At 37.6% G+C, this 26,300-nt stretch overlaps 1 protein-coding gene across 1 annotated transcript in view; it reads left to right on the top strand.

Moving 5' to 3' along the window:
- Positions 1-26,045, top strand: part of LOC126474781 (integrin beta-PS-like) — a 123,730-nt gene extending 97,685 nt beyond the window's left edge. Inside the window, exons 10-14 of the mRNA XM_050102258.1 lie at positions 3,704-3,979; positions 16,650-16,770; positions 16,856-16,999; positions 22,435-22,574; positions 25,871-26,045. Coding sequence (XP_049958215.1) covers positions 3,704-3,979; positions 16,650-16,770; positions 16,856-16,999; positions 22,435-22,574; positions 25,871-25,945 — 756 coding nt within the window. The 3' untranslated portion in view covers positions 25,946-26,045. The remainder of the gene's footprint in view (positions 1-3,703; positions 3,980-16,649; positions 16,771-16,855; positions 17,000-22,434; positions 22,575-25,870) is intronic.
- Positions 26,046-26,300: the final 255 nt, after the last annotated feature.

Here is a 26,300-nt window from a genome sequence, read left to right as displayed (position 1 = left end):
CATTTTCTGTCTATAGTTTTTACATAACATAACACCTCATGCAGACATAATCAGTTTTAAAACATACATAACTGAACCAATTAAAGCAAAACAACAAATTTATAACTTTGAAATGGTAATGCAAAACATCAGAGATAACATTGACTCCATTGAAAATGGTGAAACAATGCCTGCCAAGAGACCACGGGCTGCTGATGATTATAAAAATGGATATGCGTTAGAGGTGTGCAGTGCCATCCTTTCTGAAATACAATTACATTTCCAGTTCACTGGACACCTCATTACAACCAATTTTTTGATGTAAATCAGTTTGACAAATAGACAGCAAACTTTCTAGACAAATACCTTGAGATTGGAAGCAGAAGTTAGCAAAAGGATACTACAGAGCAATGCAATTTACCAGTGTGTGGTGGGCTTAGTCTAGGGAATGGAGGTGCCAATGAAGTGTAAGGAAGTGCTATACAACACATGCGTTACATCCATACTGACATATGCATTGTAGACCAGGACAATGACAAGAAGAGAGGAGAGTAGAATCCAAGCCAGTGAAATAAAACACCTAAGAAGTATGAGAAGAGACAAAGTGAGAAATGAAGACATTAGGAACAAAATTTGCAGTAGAGAAGCTGAATGGGAGAACTGAGAAGAACAGGTTAAAATTATTTTGACATGTAAAGAGAATGAAAGATTACCAAAATGAATGATGGAGGCCAAGTTTGAGAGCAAGAGGGAGGCCCAGAGTAAGATGGATTGACTCAATAAAGATCAGTCTAAGAAGGAATCTGGACTGGAACAAAACTGTTCTAGATGAAGAAAGGTGGAAAGACAGGGGAAAGTGGAAAAGTACCACAGATGTCCCAACCCAGCCTGATTCTGGATAAAGGGGAAACAAAGGTGAAGATGAAATACCTTGAGATTATGCACACACATTCATTTCTGGAGAAAAGAAAGTTGAAGGGAAACCTTCAAATTTTCTGTGTTAGGCCTGCATTGAAAGCAATTTCCAGTACAGTACTGTCTATAATGACCGCCTCGTCTCCTCCTCCTCCAGTACAATTCCACTTCTTTTACTGATTCTAGAGGTTGAGCGTAAACTGATAATCATGATACCTATCTCAACATCATTAGCTGAGTCGTACTTTTCAGTGCTCAAGAGGATGAAAACATTTCTACAACACACTATGAAAGAAGAACATCTGAGTCCCATAGGGGTACTATCTTGTGAAAAATCATTCATGTGAAAAACTGAAATTTTCAAGTAAAAATAAAAAAAAAGATTGATTTACTTGCCCACGAAAGGATTTTCAGTACCATTCCTACTAATTATTGCAAAGCTTGTCTCCCAAATTCATGAAGCTGCTGCTTTTGGTGATTACAATGCCTTTAGTTTTAAATGTTGGTGAGGGTAATATGAGCACACACGTACATGCATTTGCGTGTACGAGAGAGATTTTTTGTAGTTGCTGTTACATTTTATTTTCAATGCATACATGAGAAAAAGAAACAACTTCTTTCTCCTGCCCCCCCCCCCCCCCTGCCCTGCTCTCTCTCTCTCTCTCTCTCTCTCTCTCTCTCTCTCTCTCTCTCTCTCCATTTGTGAAACTGTATACAAATGCTTCCCAACACAGTCTCCCAGAATATATGGAACACTTATTATGCATAAGAAGAGCGCCATTGTAGTAAACATTTACTTGTGTTTCTCATACATTTTGTTTCTTTGATCCAGTATATTATGAAATATAGTAATTATTGCCGAGATTGTCTTATATGTTCGATGCTACCACATGAAGTTGATAAACATATTATTTTTGGCACTGCCAACAGCAGCCCTCAGTGCTTGCCACTGATTGCCTGAGAAGCCGAATGTCTCTAAAGTGAATTTGTTGTTTAAAAGTGGCAACAAGTACAAACCAATAATCAGTATAGCTTCTAGGCAGATGTATACACAGAAAGAACAGTACTATGTTGCACTTAACAAATAATCAAAAGACCAGGGAAAGAAACAATAGCATAGTAGAAGTAAACTTAGATTTCTCCAAAGCATTAGATACTGTCAATCATGATACCCTTTTACAAAAATTGGAAGTGTTATGTATTCGTGCAGCAGTAAGAAAGTTGTTTGAATCATACCTACAAAACCGAACACAGCTCATAGGACTGATGTCACCTCACTCCAACCATATAATCCATTCAAAAAGAACAACAAGGTAGTATTCTAAGTCACAAATTATTTCTTGTCTATATAAATTACATTCACACCTCGAATAGTGCAGCCAGTGTCATACTATTTGCTGATGGTACTGGAGTGATAATAAGTGCATCAAAGCAATTGCTGAATACAACTACTGATCAAGTTCTTAAGTATGTTCACTTTTGTCTGAATGCAAACAGCTTGACATTAAATGTAAATAAAACAAATTACATGAAATTTGGGAAAATAAGTCGAAGGTATCTGGTATTGGGGTACAAAACCATAGCAGAGTAACATCTGTAAAATTGCTGAGGATTCATTTTAATGAAAACTTAAGTTTTAATGATCGTACAATAAAACTTGCACACAAACTCAGTTCATCATGTTTTGCTCTTAGAAGTATGGCAAACATTTGTACCTCACAGGGTGCCACAATGGAATATTTTGGCTGTTTTCAGTCTTTTGCAACTTACAGAGTAACATTTTAGGACTCCACCACTTGCCACCTAAAACAATTTTTTTCTTTACAGAAGAAGACCAAATACAGAGTAACATTTTAGGACTCCACCACTTGCCACCTAAAACAATTTTTTTCCTTCCAGAAGAAGATCCAAATAAATATTTCATAGTCATCCACAGAGACAGGGCAGACCCATGTTGTCCTTACAATGTATTTTATATGTTGGGGTCCAACTTGCATGTTTTCAGACAAGTGCTGACTCTCATAGCCACAATATCCAAAATAGCACAGCACTCCATACTCAGCACATAAAAAAAACACACACACACAAAAAGGCATGTGGCCCATATTGGCATTAAACTTTACAACAAGCAGCCAATCAACATAAGTCAATTAGATGATAGAATTAAATTTAATGCATAGTTTAAAAAAAATTCTATGCTAACAATGATTTTACTTGGTAGGTGACTATGTTGGACTATAATATCTTTCTGACCACTTTTTTTAGTAAAGCAGAACCAAAAATATTGTATTTTGCCTATATACTTTTTCATTATATTTGCATATCTAATGAACAGCTGTTGTCTGATGTAAAATTTTATTGGATCATTGTAGTGTGTAGAAGGATTTGCTGGTTAGAGAGGACAAAAGTAAAGGCCTGTGAAAAACAGACTATACAAAATAACATAAGAATATATTTATATGAATTTATCTTACTATACATTTTGTGACTCTGTATTGCTTTGTTTGTATTATTTTATCTACATATTGGTATGTTCCCCTTCCTTGAAATGATTTCACACAAATTTATAGTACATTTGAACAACATCCATACAATATTTATTGTCTCTGTATGGATAAATAAAATAAAGAAATAAAGTATTTGTAATCTAATAAATAATTTTTTAGATAGATTACCTGATAATAAGTAATTTTTCTGGTATTCTCATATTTATACCTTATGTATAACTATAGCCTTTAAATGATATTTATAGCTGAATACAAAATTTGTGTTAGTTTGAAAATCCACATCAAATTATATTTATTTGCAGGGTGTTAGTGGTGCCTATTGTGAATGTGATGACTTTTCCTGTGAGGTGGTTAATGGTAAGATATGTTCAGGCCATGGCAGTTGTAAATGTGGTACATGCATTTGTGTGTTGCCATGGACAGGAAAAGCATGCCAGTGTTACAATGACACTGATTTATGCAAATCACCAATAACTGGAAAAGAATGTTCAGGCAATGGTCACTGTGAGTGTGGCAAATGTGTGTGTAAGACCACAGATGGACTTCCATATTCGGGAGATTTTTGTGAAAAGGATCCCGTAAGTATGAGGAATGATGGCAAATATATTTGGTGCTAATGTTAATGTTACTGTATGTGTTCATAGCCACTGCTCAAATTATTAATCATCTTGCTGGGGTTGGAAGCTCATGTCGCCAATTTTCCATGTTTGCAAGTTTTTCTTTTAGTTTTTTTTTTCTTTAATTTTTTTAAATGTACCTTCTCCAAAACACAATGCCTGTTTCCTTTTTTATTCTTTACTCAAAAATGTTTCCACACCTATGTATCATCTTCAGTGATCCTTGTTTTACATCTGAAATGGCATTAATTTTTAAGTTAATGCAGTTTCGGAAATAAAAAAAATCTACTGAAATGGCACATAGGTTGTGATGAAGCAATCTGGGATATTTTTTACTTCCCCTCTTGTTTTGCCATCTGTTTCCTTAAAATTCATTGTTTTTCAATTTTAACTAATTAGCATTAATATACGTGAATATAATCTGCATTGTCATAAAAGAGATAGTTGGCCCTCAGTTTTAAAGAATATTACACCAGATCTAATTTGTGATTAGTTTTAGGCATGTGATTGACTTTCTAATTAATTTCAACTATCCCTAGTTAGTATCTTTTGTTACAGGGTGAAATCAATGATTGTTTTGTAACTTCAATTCTATTGTTGACATATAAACAAATATAAATTCTGTACTAATTATAAACATTTGGGGGAACAACTGATAGTAATCTTAAAGGATTTATTTGGCTCTATATGAAAACATGTTACCATAGCCAGCCCTTAATTAATTCCAAAGTAATTAACAGTTTTGTCAAAAGTATTGTTTGTGTAACCATATATGTTAATTTCATGATTTAAACAAATAATTCGGCCTAACTCTTGCAGTTGAAGAAACTGTTAAAAATATGCAATTTTTCAATATATTCAATTAATTTAATGAGTTAAGTTTTAATTGCTGTTTCTGTAAATTTAACTTTAAACAATGTGTAGTTTCAGTACCTATTATTGTGATGATATGTAAGGGTCTGATTTTTGGTCATGAGACAGTCAGTCCACAGCCGAGTTTCAGATGAGGAACCTGTGTTGGTTAGAATGACAACAATGCATCAATTTAACAGTGAAATAAGTGTTACATCAGTAGGCCACGTGTTAAAGCAATGACAGTGACTGTTCAATTTATTTGAAAGACTGTGTGCTTAGGCTTTTACTGCTCATAGATGTTCAACTGTAAACTATTGTAGCAGTATGTGGATGTTCACCTGAAAACTATTAATGAGGCTTATGGAAACTTTAAACAATAGTGCACTGGCCGTATATTAAATGTGTATATTGGGGGTTGTGAAAAATGAAAGTAAGCTGCTGTGAAACACAACAGTGCCTCTGTCGGCTACATCATTTACAGTAGACAGTAGTTGCACTTACACCCCTAATTTTTCAGCCAGTACACTGACACCGGGGACAACCTATGAAATCAACAAAATATGCGAACCGCTGCAAGGTGTCAAAGCATGTTTTGTTGAAGAATACATAAATGAAAAACATTATATTTAGCTTAAGATGGTGTGTTTAAAAACCTGAAGCTGGAATTATCACTGTTAAAATCTATTGCTGTACTGGTACTTGCTGATTGATATAACCACTAACAACTATGCATCTTTGTTTTATTTTATAGAAATTATTTTTAAATAGAAAGATAATGGTCAACATAAGACTCTTAATATTATCGAATAGCATATAGTTACAAAAGTTACACTTCTTAAATAACTTAGAGTATAAAAACTGTAAATGAAAGTGACCTGATTATCAACTGCATGTCATAGCTATGATAACTGGTATTTTATCACTGAAATTTGAAGAGATATTATATTACACCAACTACACACGTCAGCAGCAATATGGATATTTATTATTCCTGTAAAAACTAATACTTCATTTTCTGACATAACTGTGCTTAAAGACATGATGTGTACAGGGGAATAAAATACTTGCAACTTCTCCCATGCAGACAGGCCACCAGAAATTAATGAAAGAAAACCTTGAATTAAAATTACCTGGTCATCCACGATGTCAATGGATCTGGGGTCAACATTCATCCTGCTCCCTCTAGAACACCCAGGTGTTGTGAAACATCAAGAAACCTTTGTCACAGTATAGAAAAGTAAAGATGTCAACACTGGCAAAGAAAAGGTTACAAACTTAATACAGGATAAACAAAAATTAAATGTAGGCCTTGGAACATTCTCCAGTGCTGCGGTAGTGTTGAGTGAGGCACTAAATGTGAATGAGCTTGACACAGTAGCACTCCAAGACATAAGGCAACCAGGAGAGGATGTGGACAAACAAAAAAACCGAGTAACTCATTCTGCAACCGAGACAGAGATGGAAAAGAACTAACATCAAGTTGGATCATAGTGCCCAGTAGAATAAGGGCCAGAATCTTGGACATTAGAACACTAAATGAGGAAATCTATATGAGACTTGAAGGAAAGCTCAAAAATAAGGATGGTATCTCATTATGCAGCAACAGTCAACAAGTATGAGAATGGTAGTTTCTATACCACCACTGAATCAATAAACAAAAGAACATCTTTGAATAAAACTCAAATCTTTTTCTGGAAAGTAAATGTGTAAGTAAGTTGTGAAGATTTAAGAAGGCCTTGCTTTGGACCCTACAGTCTTCATGACAACTCAAATGGTAATGGAACAAATGCGATTAATAATTCTAGTTACGGTCAAGAATCTGAGGGTAGGCAGCACCTACTTCACATAGAAAAACACTTATAAAATTACCTAATAATGGAAAATCCAGGATGGAATGGAACAATATTATGAAAAGGATAGTTGCTACTCACTATGTAGTGGAGGCACTGTATCACAGACAGGCACAACAAAAAGAAAAAGACAGTCACAAAATGAGTTTTCAGCCAAGAAGTCCTTTGTCAAGAATACACACACACACACACACCCACACCCACACCCACACACACACACACACACACACACACACACACACACACACACACACAGTGTTTCTGTTGTACCATCTGTGACTCAGCACCCCCACTGTATGGTGACTAGTAACTATCCTTTTCATAATATTGTTATAAAATTACCTAGTATTCATGTGGCCAAACAACTCAAACCTAAATCACTTTCTGGTAGCTACCATACATAAAAGCAGAGTAGAATAAGAATATGAGGTGCAGCAGATATGAGGTGTAGTAGTGGGTTCAAATTATTTTCTGCCATCGGCACATCCAGAAGAATTGACCAATGGACTGAAGAATAAGAATACTGGATTTAATGCAAATGTTGATTTGTTGGATGAGAACGCCATTAAACAATGATTCTCAGTAAAAATGCACAATATTTTTGCTATGTAATGACTGCTATATGTGGGAAGAGGATATAACAGACTTGTGATCATACCTCAAGGAAGGAATCCTGGGAATAAGTAGTAAGCTATTAAAGCCATCAAGAAGTGAACAGAAGTCTTGAAGTTGGTCAGATGCAGAGAAGCTGTCAGAATGATGAAATAAACGAAATAGAAATAGCTTACCAGCACAGGAGGTAAAAAAAGTGAAGGAATCAATATGACACAGCTGTTAGGTATGAAAGAGGAAGACCAAGCAGACAAAGAGAAACTCCCTCGAGCAATAAAACAAGAGGAGCTGACGAAGGTAGGACAACTGGGGACATAAGAAACTTCTTCAAAATTGCCATGAACTTCAAGAAATTGTACAGTGCAAAAACTGAATTGTTTCAAAACAAAACTGGAATGCTCAAAGTACATGAAAAAAGGTACTTCATGGTTGTAAAAAATATTTCAGTAACCTGTGGAATACTAAGACAACCACCACAACTCCCAGAAAAGAAAAGAGGAGTAAATTCAGAAAAAAAGTTGGTAAGGGATGAAGTTGAACCAACACTGAAGGATATTATGAAAGTTTCGAAGAAAATGAAAAATGGAAAGACACCAGAAATTGACTGTAAGCAGACAGAGGTTGTAAAAAAAGGTGGAATATGAATGCTTGAAAAGTACATAAATGTGAAATAATTTGGGTGAAGGTCACAGTTAAAGTAGGCTCAAACATGGTAACTGGATGTCTCTACAGGCCCCCTGGCTCAGCAGCTGTTGTGGCAGAGCACCAGAAGAAAAATTTGGAAAATATTTTGAGTAGATTTCTCAACCATGTTATAGTTCTGGGTGGAGATTTTAATTTGCCGGATATGGACTGGGAGACTCAATGTTTATAATGGGTGGTAGGGACAAAGAATCCAGTGAAATCTTTTTAAATGCATTATCTGAAAACTACCTTGAGCAGTTAAACAGAGAACTGACTCGTGGCGATAACATATTAGACCTTCTGGTGACAAACAGACCCAAAATATTTGAAACAGTTAACGCAGAACAGGGAATTAGCGATCATAAAGCGGTTACTGCAGTGATGATTTCAGCCATAAATAGAAATATTAAAAAATGCAGGAAGATGTTCCTGTTTAGCAAAAGTGACAAAAAGCAGATTTCAGAGTACTTGATGACTCAACACAAAAGTTTTGTCTCAAGTACAGATAGTGTTGAGGATCAGTGGACAAAATTCAAAACTATCATACAATATGCGTTAGATGACTATGTGCCAAGCAAGATCGTAAGAGATGGAAAAGAGCACCTATGGTACAACAACTGAGTTAGAACACTGCTGCAGAAGCAAAGGGAACTTCACAGCAAACATAAACATAGCCATAGCCCTGCAGAAAACAAAAATTTCACGAAGCAAAATGTAATGTGAGTGGGGCTATGCAAGAGGCGTTCAATGAATTTGAAAGTAAAGTTCTATGTACTGACTTGGCAGAAAATCCTAAGAAATTCTGGTCTTATGTCAAAGTGGTAGGTGAATCAAAACAAAATGTCCAGATGCTCTGTGACCAAAATGGTACTGAAACAGAGGATGACAGGCTAAAGGCCGAAATACTAAATGTCTTTTTCCAAAGCTGTTTCACAGAGGAAGACTGCACTGTAGTTCCCTCACTAGATTGTCGCACAGATGACAAAATGGTAGATATCAAAATAGATGACAGAGGGATAGAGAAACAATTAAAATCACCCAAAAGAGGAAAGTCCGCTGGACCTGATGGGATACCAGTTTGATTTTACACAGAGTACGCGAAGGAACTTGCCCCCCCCCCCCCCCCTTCTTGCAGCAGTGTACCGTAGGTCTCCAGAAGAGCATAGCGTTCCAAAGGATTGAAAAAGGGCACAGGTCATCCCCGTTTTTAAGAAGGGACGTCAAACAGATGTACAGAACTATAGACCTATATCTCTAATGTCGATCAGTTGTAGAATTTTGGAACACGTATTATGTTCGAGTACAATGACTTTTCTGGAGACTAGAAATCTACTCTGTAGGAATCAGCATAGGTTTCAAAAAAGACGATTGTGTGAAACCCAGCTCACACTATTCGTCCACGAGACTCAGAGGGCCATAGACACGGGTTCCCATGTAGATGCCGTGTTTCTTGACTTCCACAAGGCGATCGATACAATTCCCCACAGTCGTCTAATGAACAAAGTAAGAGCTAATGGACTATCAGACCAGTTGTGTGATTGGATTGAGGAGTTCCTAGATAACAGAACGCAGCATGTCATTCTCAAAGGAAAGAAGTCTTCCGAAGTAAGAGTAATTTCAGGTGTGCCGCAGGGGAGTGTCGTACGACCGTTGATATTTGCATTATATATAAATGACCTTGTGGATAACATCGGAAGTTCACTGAGGCTTTTTGCAGATGATGCTGTGGTAATCGAGAGGTTGTAACAATGGAAAATTGTACTGAAATGCAGGAGGATCTGCAAAGAATTGACGCATGGTGCAGGGAATGGCAATTCAATCTCAATGTAGACAAGGGTAATGTGCTGCGAATACATAGAAAGAAAGATCCTTTATCATTTAGCTACAATATAGCAGGTCAGCAACTGGAAGCAGTTAATTCCATAAATTATCTGGGAGTAGGCATTAGGAGTGATTTAAAATGGAATGATCATATAAAATTGATCGTCAGTAAAGCAGATGCCAGACTGAGATTCATTGGAAGAATCCTAAAGAAATGCAATCCGAAAACAAAGGCAGTAGGTTACATTACACTTGTTCGCCCACTGCTTGAATACTGCTCACCAGTGTGGGATCCATACGAGATAGGGTTGATAGAGGAGATAGAGAAGATCCAATGGAGAGCAGCGCGCTTCGTTACAGGATAATTTGGTAATTGCGAAAGCGTTATGGAGATGATAGATAAACTCCAGTGGAAGACTTTGCAGGAGAGACGCTCAGTAACTCGGTACAGGCTTTTGTTGAAGTTTTGAGAACATACCTTCACCGAGGAGTCAAACAGTATATTGCTCCCTCCTACGTATATCTCTCAAAGAGACCATGAGGATAAAATCAGAAAGATTAGAGCCCACACAGAGGCATACCGACAATGTTTCTTTCAAAGAACAATACGAGACTGGAATAAAAGGGAGAACCGATAGAGGTACTGAAAATACCCTCCGCCACACACCACCAGGTGGCTTGCAGAGTATGGATGTAGATGTAGATGTAGATTGATAATTTGTATGTGGAGAATGAGAAAAAATCCTAATGGATGGAAAATATTGGTCATATGAACAATCCTCAAGAAAGCATCAGATGCACTAATTACAGAGTAATTGCACTTCTCAGTCTGGCTTATAAGATGTCAAGCTTACTAATATTGAAAAAAAAAGAAAAAAAACACTCTTAGTTTCCAGTAAACGAGATTTGAAGATGTAGGTCTGCAACTACATACTATAAGTCAAAAATCTGTGAAAAAGATGGAAAAATGAAAGAGTTACACATTGTTTCTTGATGACTTTCAAAGTGTATATTATAATATTAGAAGCAAACAGTTTGGAAAAAAATGGTGTGTGCTAAAGTAAAGTGAAGCTTATCCAGCTGATGTGGGTGTGTAGGCCTATAGGTGATGGTAAATGGTGAAATGTCTGACAGACTCAGTGTACATTCAGGAAACCAACAAGATGACAGGCTTTCTCTCCTCCTGTTTAATCTGATGCCAGAAAGAGCTTTGATGGAGTGGCAAACTTGGGTATGAGCATTTGACTAGGCTGAACATAACTATTTGAATCTATGGTGGTGTTGTTTTACTTATAGGCCAGGGTGATCATAAAATGTTACTAAGAAAACTACAAAATTGTAGTGTTCAAAGCATAACCATTCCACGGACAAAATCATACCTTCACAATAGAAAACAGAAGATCACATTAGCAAGTGATACCAAAGGAATAAAACTTTAATTAAATTAGGTGCACTGGTAGCAACAATGGCTTTACCCCAATTAGGCAGCTAGTCAGACTGTGTTTGGATGACATACTGGTATGTAATTCCATGGTGCTTCAAGTTTATGGCAGAGTTCATCAGTCATAGTGGCTGGTTACAGGTGATGTGTCACTTTTACACCATTGCATTACCAGATTATTTTCAACTGATGATATATCTGGAGCATATGCTGGATAGGGAAATGGTCATCCTCTGTATCAAGTTAAGTCAGCACAGCACAACTCTTGCATTATCTTGTTGAAAGATAATATTAAGGAGACTCTGAAAATAGCCACTGGCCTTAACTCGTCAGAAATGTAAAACCAGCTGTGCAATTACCATATGCAAATCAGAGATGATCCTATTGTGTGGCACACTATACCATCATGCTAGGTGCTGGGCCCATATGATGAGAACAAATGCAGTCCAGCAATGTTCAGTCTCATAGAGACCTCCACACAAGGTAACCTCATGCTGTATGCACAACCATGACTCATCTGGAAAGATTATGTGGTACCACTTCTGCACCCCACAGTACTGTTGGGCACTCCTCTTCTGTCATACCTCTTTCTGCTGCCATGTCAAAGGAACCTGCAACAAGTTCATAATGGTCACAGTCCCTGGGGCTCCAGACATCTCCTGATTGAAGATACAGGATGTGGCTGTAAAACTCAGCATGACTACATCAACAGTCCTCTCAGGCACCATTCATGTGGGTTGCTGGGATCCAGCTTAGTGTTGAGTATGGCTTCTTGAACCCATTGATTCCATATCTACATGACAGTTTGCGAGATGCTGTCCAATGGGAAGAACCCATTGATTCCATGTCTATATGACAGTTTGCGAGGTGCTGTCCAATGGGAGCAGCAATAGAGCAGAACAATAAACTGCAGTCTCTGCCACTGTTGAAGTCTGACTCATGCTGCTAAATGTTCTTATTGTTATATGAGGCCTACTACTATCTTGTCACAAACAACAAACATGCAAATGCAGTTTACAAACGAGAAACATGCTACAGATAGTAGGTAGATTATCTTTTTCCTGATTATTTTGTGCAGTTGTGCTGAAACACTAATCATTTTTATATCCAACCATTTAGTATATTTCATGCAACTTTGACATTATTGTATGTTGTCTTTAAAGGTATTGCAATTTTAATGGGAAGCAGTGTACAAAAATGATGTACAAAAGACTCTGGAGAACTCATCAAAAACTGTGATTTTTGCTGATGGTACTATACAGGGGTCTTTCTCATTTTCCTTCACAGGTTTGGCATGTTATTCTGAATTCAGCAATGTTGTGGTACAAGGTGGCCAGATGCCCTTCTTGTTGCCACTTCTTAACCCACAGGATGGAATTTGTGTATGCTATCTGTCTGCGTCTAGAGTTATCACATGTGAAATGTGAGAACGTTTTCTAAATGTTTACAATCATGGGACATTGTTGCCAGCCCAGCATTCACCTAGATAGATGTGGAAAACTGGATGATACTAATATAGCGATAAAGGGGCCAAACACATCCATAACAGGCACACCCAGGAAAATGTTAAAAAATTTATAACAAATTGAGATGGCACCTACACACGGATGAGGCAACTAACAAGCACTTAGAAATCACTCTTAGTTGTTTGACCTGTAGACAAAATTGTTAGCATATGGTGTATTTTTTTAAGCAATGCTGTCATTTGGTGTAATCAGAAGTGTGCAGTAAGACAGTTATGAACATCACACAGAAGCCCCTTCAGGGACTCTTAAATTTTTGCTTGTATACCAGTACATTAACTCCATGATAGTACTAGTCATCAGTAATAATACTAAATTTTGGATGAGGTGTGAAATTCAGAATTAGTAGAAAAATTTCTGCCAGCAGACATTTGGTGGAAACAGGAAACCCCCAGACATTTCAAAAGCAAGGTAAAAGAGCACCTTATTTGCCATTCCTTCTATGACTTACTAGAATTTACTAGAATATTGATCTCAGGGGATGTAAATTCTGTTAAGATAAATGCTCATATGAAACATATTTTAACTTCTACATCTACATCTACATTGATACTCCGCAAGCCACCCAACGGTGTGTGGCGGAGGGCACTTTACGTGCCACTGTCATTACCTCCCTTTCCTGTTCCAGTCGCGTATGGTTCACGGGAAGAACGACTGTCTGAAAGCCTCCGTGCGCGCTCTAATCTCTCTAATTTTACATTCGTGATCTCCTCGGGAGGTATAAGTAGGGGGAAGCAATATATTCGATACCTCATCCAGAAACGCACCCTCTCGAAACCTGGCGAGCAAGCTACACCGCGATGCAGAGCGCCTCTCTTGCAGAGTCTGCCACTTGAGTTTATTAAACATCTCCGTAACGCTATCACGGTTACCAAACAACCCTGTGACGAAACGCGCCGCTCTTCTTTGGATCTTCTCTATCTCCTCCGTCAGACCGATCTGGTACGGATCCCACACTGATGAGCAATACTCAAGTATAGGTCGAACGAGTGTTTTGTAAGCCACCTCCTTTGTTGATGGACTACATTTTCTAAGCACTCTCCCAATGAATCTCAACCTGGTACCCGCCTTACCAACAATTAATTTTATATGATCATTCCACTTCAAATCGTTCCGCACGCATACTCCCAGATATTTTACAGAAGTAACTGCTACCAGTGTTTGTTCTGCTATCATATAATCATACAATAAAGGATCCTTCTTTCTATGTATTTGCAATACATTACATTTGTCTATGTTAAGGGTCAGTTGCCACTCCCTGCACCAAGTGCCTATCCGCTGCAGATCTTCCTGCATTTCGCTACAATTTTCTAATGCTGCAACTTCTCTGTATACTATAGCATCATCCGCGAAAAGCCGCATGGAACTTCCGACACTATCTACTAGGTCATTTATATATATTGTGAAAAGCAATGGTCCCATGACACTCCCCTGTGGCACGCCAGAGGTTACTTTAACGTCTGTAGACGTCTCTCCATTGATAACAACATGCTATGTTCTGTTTGCTAAAAACTCTTCAATCCAGCCACACAGCTGGTCTGATATTCTGTAGGCTCTTACTTTGTTTATCAGGCGACAGTGCGGAACTGTATCGAACGCCTTCCGGAAGTCAAGAAAAATAGCATCTACCTGGGAGCCTGTATCTAATATTTTCTGGGTCTCATGAACAAATAAAGCGAGTTGGGTCTCACACGATCGCTGTTTCCGGAATCCATGTTGATTCCTACATAGTAGATTCTGGGTTTCCAGAAATGACATGATACGCGAGCAAAAAACATGTTCTAAAATTCTACAAGAGATCGACGCCAGAGATATAGGTCTATAGTTTTGCGCATCTGCTCGACGACCCTTCTTGAAGACTGGGACTATCTGTGCTCTTTTCCAATCATTTGGAACCCTCCGTTCCTCTAGAGACTTGCGGTACACGGCTGTTAGAAGGGGGGCGAGTTCTTTCGCGTACTCTGTGCAGAATCGAATTGGTATCCCGTCAGGTCCAGTGGACTTTCCTCTATTGAGTGATTCCAGTTGCTTTTCTATTCCTTGGACACTTATTTCGATGTCAGCCATTTTTTCGTTTGTGCGAGGATTTAGAGAAGGAACTGCAGTGCGGTCTTCCTCTGTGAAACAGCTTTGGAAAAAGGTGTTTAGTATTTCAGCTTTACGCGTGTCATCCTCTGTTTCAATGCCATCATCATCCCGTAGTGTCTGGATATGCTGTTTCGAGCCACTTACTGATTTAACGTAAGACCAGAACTTCCTAGGATTTTCTGTCAAGTCGGTACATAGAATTTTACTTTCGAATTAACCAGTATACAGATAGCTAACAGTGGCATCTCATAATAAATATGAAGTAATACATGAAAGGAGCAGCTGAGTAGTGTAAGAAGTGAAACAGTAGATTTTTTTTTAAGAATAATTGATTTGCTTCTAACATAAATTTGTAAATGAAACTAGAATTAAATTCCATGTTAGTAGATGAGCACTACTAATAAATGGCTGTTAATATATTTCACAATGTAACCTGTAGTGACTGATTCTGCCATTTATGATATAACTTGACTCATTCTACCTCCCTGACGTCTCTCTTTTATGACAGATTTATGGGAGATGATGTGTAAATAAGTGATTGAATCCACAAGAGGTGTGACATCCATATGTACCAAGGTTGCAGGCAAGGGACTTTTGATATGTAAAGAGTGGTGTTTGTGCAAATGGAAGTATCATTGGTGACAGGTAGCTTTGATAATCACAGACATTTATATTGAACTTCCTGTATGGTCATGGTCAACAAAGGAAGGCAACTGGTTGAAATGAGGTGGACCAGATGAATCAGATTTCACGATGGGTGTTGAGTTGCTGAAAGAAAAATCTGAGGTTATTGTCCTTATTACAGGTCTACACTGAGATGACAAAAGTCATGGGACACCTACTAATATCATATCGAACCTCATTTTGCCCAGATTAATAAAGCAGCTCGACAGATGGACTCAGCAAGTTTTTGGAAGTTCCCTGCAGAAATATTGAGCCATGCTGCCTCTATAGTTGTCCATAATTGCGGCAATGTTCCAGTGCAGAATTTTGTGCACGAACTGACATCTCGATTATGTACCATAAATGTTTGATGGGATCTGGGTGACTAGACTGCAAATGTTAAGTGAAGTTCATCGCCACTGCATTGTCCAAGTTGAGAGATAATGTCCAAAATTAGGTATTCCTGGCACACTCTTGACAGTGTGGATCTCAGAATATTGAATTCCCTAATGATTTCTGAAATGGAATGTCCCATGCGTCTAGCTCCAACTACTAATCCACATTCAGAGTCTGTTAATTCCCACTGTGCAGCCATACTCGTATCAGAAAGCTTCTCACAGGAACCACCTGAGTCCAAATGACAGCTCCGTCAATGCACAGCTCTTTTATACCTTGTGTACATGATACTACCACCATCTGTAGATGTGCGTATTGCTATCCCATTGATTTTGTCACTCAGTGTATATCAAAAGGATGTTTAGAATTACACAAATGTAGCTTTGCAGTGTTGGTAGGAGCTGTAAGAAAATAAGATTCATCAGCCGTCTTTAGGTCGTCATTCCAGTTATAGTCTCAAGAGACGATTAATTGTTGATATTTAAATAATGGCAGGTATTAAGACTAAAACAGGAGCTGCACTAGCTTTTGGTCAAATCCAGGATGTATTATGTTAACTTATATATTAGAAACGTTATTGTAACTTTTTTTATCCTTGTAATATGAAAATTAGCATTCATGCAGTAGATCTGCACATGTATCAGAATACTTGTATACTGCTCTAAAAATAGGTTATTATCATCAAACATATATTTCAGGTTAGTGGTTCCAAATGTGATACTCTAAGGGATTGTGTTAAATGCATGGTTGACAATGAAGCAGTCAAGGATCAGTGTGTAAACTGCAACTTCACTTTCACACTGACAGAGAGTGTTGAAGGTATCACAATTTCCATATTTTAAAGTAAAATACGAACTTAAAATATCTATTGTCACTCACGATCTACTGTTTGTGTGTATTTCAGTCAATGAAGAAAAGAATGAGGTCCAGTGCTTCATAGAAGGTGAATGCAAACGTTCATTTGTGTACTACACAAATGAAATGAATGGAGAAGTAGTGGTACGAGCATCAAGGAATGAAATCTGTCCTCAGAGGGCCAACATAGCTTGTATGTACTGATCTCCACAACTTTAAAATTGCTCATTATTTCAATTATCTGACTGTTATCATGTGGAATAGTAGCTATGTAGATTTTTATTTCAACATGAAGTATGTCAGTGTGTGCAGCTTATATATCTACAAAATTGTATACACTGCTGTTAGGCATCCACATCTCCTCACAGGACATGAAAGTCTGAGGATTGCCCACTTTGTGTTTTTGTTTGTGGTTTTAGGGCGCAAAACTTCTATGGTCATTAGCGCAAACCCCACTTTGTAAAACAGGATAAGCAGTGACCTGTGATAGATCTGACAACAGAGTTCAGTGATACTGTGGGCAGAAATGTTTTGGAGCACAATATCCAGTGCACATTGTTGAAAATGGTGCTGCACAGCAGATATGTAAATGTAAAATGTGATTTATTAATCTCATTACATACATTGTACAGATCATATGATGTGTTGTACAGGAGACACATCAAGTTTAGCAAAAATATAATGTATAATGATTTACAGAAATTCTTTTTACACTATTTAAATAATAATGCCAATAAATACAACACTACAATATTTACTATAAATTAACAGTTTACCAAGTTCCTTTGTTGTACACAGACGACACTGCAATATTAGCTATAGATTTTTATTGTTCAGTGTCAGACTGTCTTCCATGAATTCTTCAATGGTGTAGTAACACTTCTCTATTAAAATAATTTGGAGTAAACTTTTCGGCAAACCAAGGTCCACTGTTAATATGTTTCTACCTTTTGATTTGTTATATACTTTTAGCCCCATGTACAGTGGTGTCTGAGCATAAAGCTTTAAGTGATGTAAAGGAAATTTGAAGCTTTCCTTGTGACTAGTACCATAGCTATGTGTTTCCAAATTGACCCAGTGCCATCATCAATGACAATTGCAGTGACTATGAGGTCTTTGAGATTGGGCTGTGGATCAATGGAAATGTGTCATTTGGTCAAATGAATCACATTTCTTGTTAACCCAGGTTGATGGTCCTGTTGAGTATGCCAATACACTAGCACAGTGTCTGTATTTGACAGTGTCTGTAAAGTTCAATGCAATTTTTCTTTCAGACATGCATGCATGCATTGCAAAGCCAAGACAACCTGATGAGAAAATGAAATAAGTAACTCTCTGTGCAGGAATCACATAATTGTGTGAACATTACGGGAAGCAGACACTGAGATATATGGAAATTTGGGCCTGTTTGTGAAGCACGCCCAGATAGGGTTGGGTTGTTTCGGGGAGGAGACCAGACAGCGAGGTCATCGGTCTCATAAGATTAGGGAAAGATAGGGAAGGAAGTCGGCCATGCCTGTTCAAAGGAACCATCCCAGCATTTGCTTTGAGCAATTTAGGGAAATCACGGAAAACCTAAATCAGGATGGCCAGACGTGGGATTGAACCATCATTCTCCCAAATGCAAGTCCAGTGTGGTAGCCACTGCACCACCTCACTCGGTCATGCTCAGATAGCTGAAGCAGGTGATCGCTCATGTAAATCAGGAAGCCTGGGCTTGAGTGCCAGTCCAGCACAAATTTTCATTTGTTTTCAGTAAATTGTATAGCTGTTGTGGTACCGTGAATACATCTAATGATTGAATATGGCTATCAATCCTCAACAATGTCTGTTCCTTTGGATACACATGCATTTCCGAAGAAACAATGCGTCAAACTTTACTGACACTGCCAAATACAGACACTGCACTAAAATATTTCATATAAACCTTTCATTGATCTTCATCTGTATTATTGTTAGGTCAATTTTTAGGTCATTTTTTGTAATTTGGAGTTCTCTTGTATCTTCCTATAATCCATTTAATTTTGGTGTTACTACTCCACAGTTGTTCTATTATTCTCTTACTAACTCCATTTTCCGGTGTTCTGATCAAACGTCCAAAGAATGACATGTGTGTCTTCCTGACAGTGTTTATTACTGGTTCTATTTTTTTGCACACTGTCTCATTTGAAGCTAGTCTCCTATGGCTATTTACTTGATATTGTTTACTTAGGTATGTCCTAATTAATCTTCTTTTTATCTTCACTATTCTTTCAATTTCTGCTATATTAGCTATTTTGAAGATGGTTTCAGCTGTGTATGTTATTTCTGGCTTTGTGACTGTTTTATAATGTTTTAATTTTGTGTATGTGTTTTTGGTAATGTAATTTGCTTCGGGAATTATATGGTATGGTGTGGTAGCCCACCATACCATACGCATAAAGGAGGTTTTTATTTGGAATTGCAATGGTTTGGTTCAAAAATATGGGTGTCAAAAGAGAGCATTGCAGCAATGGACTTCTAATGGGATTCAGTGAAACTGTTGGGAGCTGAGTGCTGAACTGGTCGAGACTGGCCAGAATGTTATAGAATATTCCAGAAGGTTTGAAAATGTTCAGTTACATTATAGAATCTTCCACAATGTTTGAGAATGTTCTAGAATGTCCAGGCTTTTGAAAATGTTCTCAGATGTCCCATTATCCTGTTGTGGTGAGGATATGTTCCAGTGCAGAAGGGGCGATGGTGAGACATCTGTGTCAGTATATTTTTAGAAATTGATTAGTTGTATCAAGGAAAAGTGACAGTGATACACACCACCATGTTACATGCCACAATTGGGAGACCTCTAGCACCAAAAGGTTGCAAGTTGCATCAGGGAAATTGGAAATCAAATGAGTAATATTTATGATACGTAATAAATCAACCAACACTGAGAACAGAATGAAACAATTTAGAGGTGTTACTTTTCAGCACAATCTCATAGATAATCATATAACTTGTAGAATGAGTGGCTGATAACGAAAACTGTTAATTTTGTTTTGAATTTACAGAGATCACCAATTTCCTAGTTTGCCATATAGAGCTTGTTGAGGTCCTTAATACAAGAACATGGAAACCCATCCAAACTCTGGGCATGGCAGCAAAGTCTATGTGAAAATTGTTTCTCTGTATTCTATGTGGTTACGTAAACAACAGTTCAAATGATTTTTCTTTTATTTCTATTATTAACTGTTATTTACAGTAAGAAGCATCTTCTGGGAGGTAAGTGTTGTAATTCTGAGGTTGTTAAAGAGAGCTCTGCAAGATGTACACAACATTTTTACTGCTGAATTTTGTTGAATGAATACTCCCATTACTTTAGCTGCAACACCCCATAAGATATTTCTGTAAGTCAACATGCTCAATCACATTCAATCTCCTGTGAGAATCTCAAACTAGTGAGCATGGAGGACAAGGACAGAGACGGTGGCTAGGTGGTACTCGGTGGAAGTGTGAGTCAGCTGAGAGGGGTGCTGAAATAGTCTGTGCAATTGCAATAAACAGTGTCAGGATGGCACAGCGGATAACACAATTGCCTAGTAGGCAGGAGATCAAGGTTCAAGTCCTGGGCCGGCACATATCGTCACTCATTGCCACTAATTCCACATGAAGTCCCGATGTAGCTGACACCAATTATTCCTTCCCTTTCCTTTCTTCCCCCTCCATCTTCAACTTATATAATGTGTTCCACAAGAACATACACCATGCATTCACATAACTGATTCACCTCGACAGGCCATGAATCCACCACCTTCAGTGCGGATGCACAATTACATTCAATGTCGAGAGGGAGTCTCAAAGCAGCGAACATGGAGGGCATGGTCGGGGACCCAGGATTTGTTGCTTACTAGGCCGTTCCATTAACCACTGCACTATATGGACACAGTATTTATCGCAACTGTGCAGACTATCTCACCACGCCTTTCAGCTGACATACACACCCACTGAGGTGGCACTCGGTGGGTGCGTAGGTCAGCTGAAAGGCGTGGTGAGATAGTCTGCACAGTTGCGATAAATACTGTGTCCATATAGTGCAGTGGTTAATGGAACGGCCTAGTAAGCAACAAATCCTGGGTTCAAGCCCCAGTCTGGTGCACATTTCACACATCACAACTGATGCTGCATAAAGTTCTGATGCAGCTGACATCAATAATTCCTTCCCTGTCCTTTCCCTTCTCCCCCTTCCACCTTCAATTTACATAAAATTTTCAGGTGTGTTGGCTCTATCTATCCTGCTGGTCCCCTAAAGAATTCTGCAAATGGTGGTTTATTTTTGAAATAGCAGGCTACTTTTATTTGTTTGGAACTATTTAATGACCGATGACCGTAGCAGTCTGGTCCCTTTCATCCCCCCAAACCAACCAACCAACTATTTAATGTGACACTTTGTAAAAGAAAGGCTTAAACCATTGGCTGTGAATCATTTGCAGGTCTGTACAGTTACTGTATGGTCTGTCTGCTATGGTTGAATTTAAGCCCCTGATTAGTATGCTAATGTCATCACTGAACATGAACAGTAATTTAGTCATTGTGAAGTTCATTTATGTTGGCTAGGAACAAAAGGTTAGTATGTTAATGTCACCACTGAACATGAACAGTAATATAGTCATTGAGAAATTCATTTATGTTGGCTAGGAACAAAAGGGCTTCACTACAAAACTTTCTGGACTCCACATTTCAATTGTCCGCATTCTTAGTTTAGTTTTATTCATGTTATACAATTTCTCACTAGTACTTTTTGCTGTCCATCATTGACATACAACTGCATCCATGCAGATGTGTCTATCCACTACTTGACACGTACTTTAAATGATGAGTCACGGTCTACATTCATCCCATTGTTTATATTCCACCCAGGATTTTCCATTATCTTATTAAACTTTAACAGCTGTTGGACTTCCGCTCATTGGGAATGTGATTGGAAAATGAGGTGATGAAGAAACAATGGAGTTTATACCACCAATATAACTGTTGTTAAAGACAAGTTATCACAGCTGGATAAAGTTGGAAGAGAAAAAGAATCATGGCCTTGTTGAATGAATCATTTTGATGTGAAGCCTGCTTCCCTCCCCAGTGCCTCATAGAATGCGGACAGGTTACACAGCAGAAGGTGATCGATCCATCAGCTGGGATGCTAAGCTCGTTACCCCAGCTGATGTTATACAAGGGGAGTAGGCCATGTTTCCACCCTTTCTCTTCTACCTGCTGTTACCATTGAAAATTCCACTACACACAACCATCACAGTCACCAAAAATAATAGTTACAGTTGAGATGCAGCTCTCACAATTCACCAAGGAAAGTTTCTCACTGGGTTGTGGGTAATGAACACTTTTCTGATTTAGATTGTTGCACTTTATATCTAAAAATTCCATAATACTGTACTTTATTATAGCACAGGAATGTAATGTAAGAATGTATGTTATATTTACAGCTCAAAAAAAAAAAAAAAAAAAAAAAGAAATTAGAGCTGTTTTTAAATAGTGTATTATACATTTGATATTGTATCAGTTAATAGATTTTTTAACATTTACCTACGTGCCACATGTAAGCATACAATTTGAAATGGTTATTTCATTAAGACTGTGACAGTATTATTTTTAATTTTGCAGTCATATCTGGAATTTTTCTTGGAGCAGCTCTCCTGCTGGGAATCATATGTCTCATTATATGGAAGTTGCTGACCAACTATTATGATCAAGTGCAGTATGCAAAATTCGAAGAAGAAGCAAAAAGAGCCAGAATGAATGCAGTAAGCTATTTATGAGTTTTATATTTCAATTTTCTAATGTATTAGAAATATGTATCCCTAAGCATTTGTGGAAAAGTAAAATAAGACTACTTACCAATGGTACTATAATTCCATTGACATATATGGAAGGTGGCTGAATTTCAAGTTTTCAGAAACATCATCTCTTTCTTCAACAGCTAGAAATAGAGGAGGATAAACAGAAGGGACTTAACTTTCTCCAGCTGGTTTTTCTTCTCTTAAATTTCCTCTTGCATTAACATCTTTCATTTATAATTCTAGAATAATGACAAACTGTTGTGGAAAAACAAATGTTCAGTCTGCAAGCCTGAAACTGTACTTCTTTTTTTGTCAGTAAATAACCTTTATATTTCATTTTACTTCAGAGAGATGTATTCATACATTCATATTTTCTTGGAAATTTGTTTTATATACTTTTATTTTTAATTTATTTGCTTTTTATATTGCATCCTGGTATCTGTGGCCTCTAAATTGTTTACCCATTTTTATCCAATACTGATGCCCTTTCCATAAAAAGAAAAGAACATATTACCCTATTCTATATAGAAAAGGCATTTACTTAACCACTTATTATTAAGTTGGTGCTTAAGTTTGTAACATTTTTGTTTTGCATGTTGGTGGTATTCTGGTTGGTATAGATTTATTTATTGATCATCATTTTCTATTTGTATTTCACTGTTACTATTTGAGTTTACATATTGTCATTTGAAGACAGTGAGTGGAGCTGTGGATGCTAGAAAATGGTATGTCAAGTGGAGAAATCGAAACAGTTCTGACATACTCCTTTGTTTAAGTTCAATATAGGGGTGACAGCAGTGGAGTCAGCCAGAAACATTTGCACCATGTATGAGGATAATGCCACTGGATAGAGCACAGCAAGATATTAGTGATTCAGCACATTCAGGAAAAACTTAAAGTCTTTGACGAAGATTGTTAAAATGCATTAAGCCACAATGACCCACATCAGTGTACTCAAGAACTGGCAAATGTGATAAACTGTGATCATCCCACAATCATGTGACGTTTGCATCCAATGGGGAAGGTTTAAAAATTGAATGTTTAGGTACCGCATGCTTGAAGCCAAAATCACATGTGCATCTCTGCTTGCTCGTTATCAATTGGCTCATGGACAACACTGACCATTCCTGTTCTGTACCATTGCTGGTGATGAAATATGATGTATTTATGCTAACATAAGGAATATAAAGAAATGGCTGAGGCAAAACAAAGCAGAAACCCCCCCCTTACAAAGACCTGTGTGCATCCACAAAAGATAATGTTGTGCATGGTGTACTATGAACTGCTTCCCCAAGGTGTAACCATCACTACTGACATTTATTGTCAACATCTGAGATATCTTGCAGACACTGTCCAAGAACAATGACAAAGAAGACTGTGTGAAGCTACGCTACTCCATGATAGTGCCCACCCCCACAAAAAATATTGTACAGGAATTGGGTTGGGAAGTCACTCCGCACCCACTTTATTCACCTGGGCCTGCAGCCTCTGATTTTCATCTTTTCCACTCTCTAGCAAACAGTCTTCAAGGAACTTCCTTTCTGAAAAAAAATACACTCCAAAGTTGGCATGACATGCTCTTTGCTTCAAGACCCCGTGCTTTCTACAGTCACCGAATCAAAAATTTATCCCACCATTGGCAGAATCTTGTATGAAGGAGAATATACTATTGATGACAAAAGTCTCTGTTATGTATACTTGTTCTGTTCATTAAAATTATGGAAAGACACTATAAACTTATGCACCAACACAGTATATTGACTCCCCCCACCCAATCAAACACACATAATGCCAGCTGACAAAGGATCAGTTTTCTGATACTCAGTTCTTATCTCTGTAACTGCTTGTCTTTGGCATCCTTTTATAATCTGTTGTGTCCTAGCTACCTTTCTTCAGCATTTGAATGAATGAGATTTTCTCTGGAACAGTATTTCCTTTCATAGAGAAGATTCACTTCTTATTATATTTTCTTCTTTAATCCAACAATTGATTGCTTCTGTCTGATGTTTCATTGGCCTTTTCCATTTATTACTTTTGTCAAAGTTCTATGCTAGCTATATCTGAGCATTTATTTTTGTTTGATTTTGTTCTTCGTTGTACTTTTTTACAGTTACAGTAGAAGGCAAGAGTTACCTTGTTGTAAAGAACAAATCTGCCTTAGAACATGATACACTATGATGGCAGATACAGATATGAGCAGAAGTTCCAAGGCATTTCTGTTTATATCTGTATCTGCCATCATGGTGTATCAGTGGAATTATTTTATTTCAGCTTACAATCTTACTTTTGCAGCTCTGCTTCCAGTATTGTGGTAATCAAATATTCTGGAATGTTAACTAGCTCTTTAACAATAAGTAAAGCCATTAATAACCTTGATGGCTGGTGTGAATAGAGCAATGCTTTACTAACAATTATAATATTGGCTACCTTCCTCTGTCCTGTGAACCAACTTAATCATCAAGTTACTGGAGAGGACGTAAGACTTAACACTGAATCTGAAACAAAGTGTACCTTGGCAGCAGTGATTGCAAGTCAAGAAACAGGAAAAGATAGAGAACCAAGTAGGGATTAAATGCCAAACCTTTGCACCTGTAACACTGAGCCTTTACATCATTTATCAATAAATCAACGGAACTGCATTAGTTAACAATTTTATCAATAAGCAATTCCCAATCTGTGTCAAATTTCTTGGCTGTTCAGAGTGCAACATTACTTTGTTTCATTCTCTGATTACACATAGTATGTCTTGTCACAGAGAAGGAACTTCAGGGATGTGGAACACGTCAAGAAGTACATCACCAGAGAGAATCTTGTCTAGTGTCTCACCATAACTGAGGTTGCTTGAAAGACCAGGATAAATAATTTGTCATGGGACAGGTAGTGTCAAATGTAATGATAACTTTGACAACATTTCTTCTTCTTGCTCTTCCTCCTCCCTCTCTCTCTTTTCCTTCTAAAGTTTTTCTATAAAAAGTCTTAGTTATGTTTTCAGAGTTTCACCAGGAAGCTTTCTGAATTCAAAGATTTCCTCCAGACAGAACATAATAAGAATTGTTTCCAGCAACTGAGTATGTGACCTCTGTTACAAACTGAAAATAAGTACAATGTATTCAGTATTGTTACTACATATCTTTTATTTTTTAACTGTTTTTCTATAGAATTAGTGAAGAATGTGAGTAGCTGAAAATTTTCATTGTGACAGTATTAACTGAATTATAGCTTGTTTGGTGTCCCTGTTCTGTAAGACCTTTTGTTTGCAGATGGAGAGTCCTCTCTACAAACCAGCAACATCAACCTACAGGAACCCACTGTACCATAAGCAGGCTGACAGTTAACTTACTCTACGGACTTTCAAGTTGACTGATCAAGAACCTGGAAAAAATATTGTGAATTTAAAATAATGCTTTGAAACCTCTTTTAAATAAAATCTATTGAATAAACATGTAAAAACAAAGATGAGGTGACTTACCGAACAAAAGCGCTGGCAGGTCGATAGACACACAAACAAACACAAACATACACACAAAATTCAAGCTTTCGCAACAAACTGTTGCCTCATCAGGAAAGAGGGAAGGAGAGGGGAAGACGAAAGGAAGTGGGTTTTAAGGGAGAGGGTAAGGAGTCATTCCAATCCCGGGAGCGGAAAGACTTACCTTAGGGGGAAAAAAGGACAGGTATACACTCGCACAC

This window comes from Schistocerca serialis, chromosome 4 (genome assembly GCF_023864345.2).
Source record: "Schistocerca serialis cubense isolate TAMUIC-IGC-003099 chromosome 4, iqSchSeri2.2, whole genome shotgun sequence".
NCBI classification, from domain to species: Eukaryota; Metazoa; Arthropoda; class Insecta; order Orthoptera; family Acrididae; genus Schistocerca; species Schistocerca serialis.
This window is presented reverse-complemented; position numbering and strand designations above follow the sequence as displayed.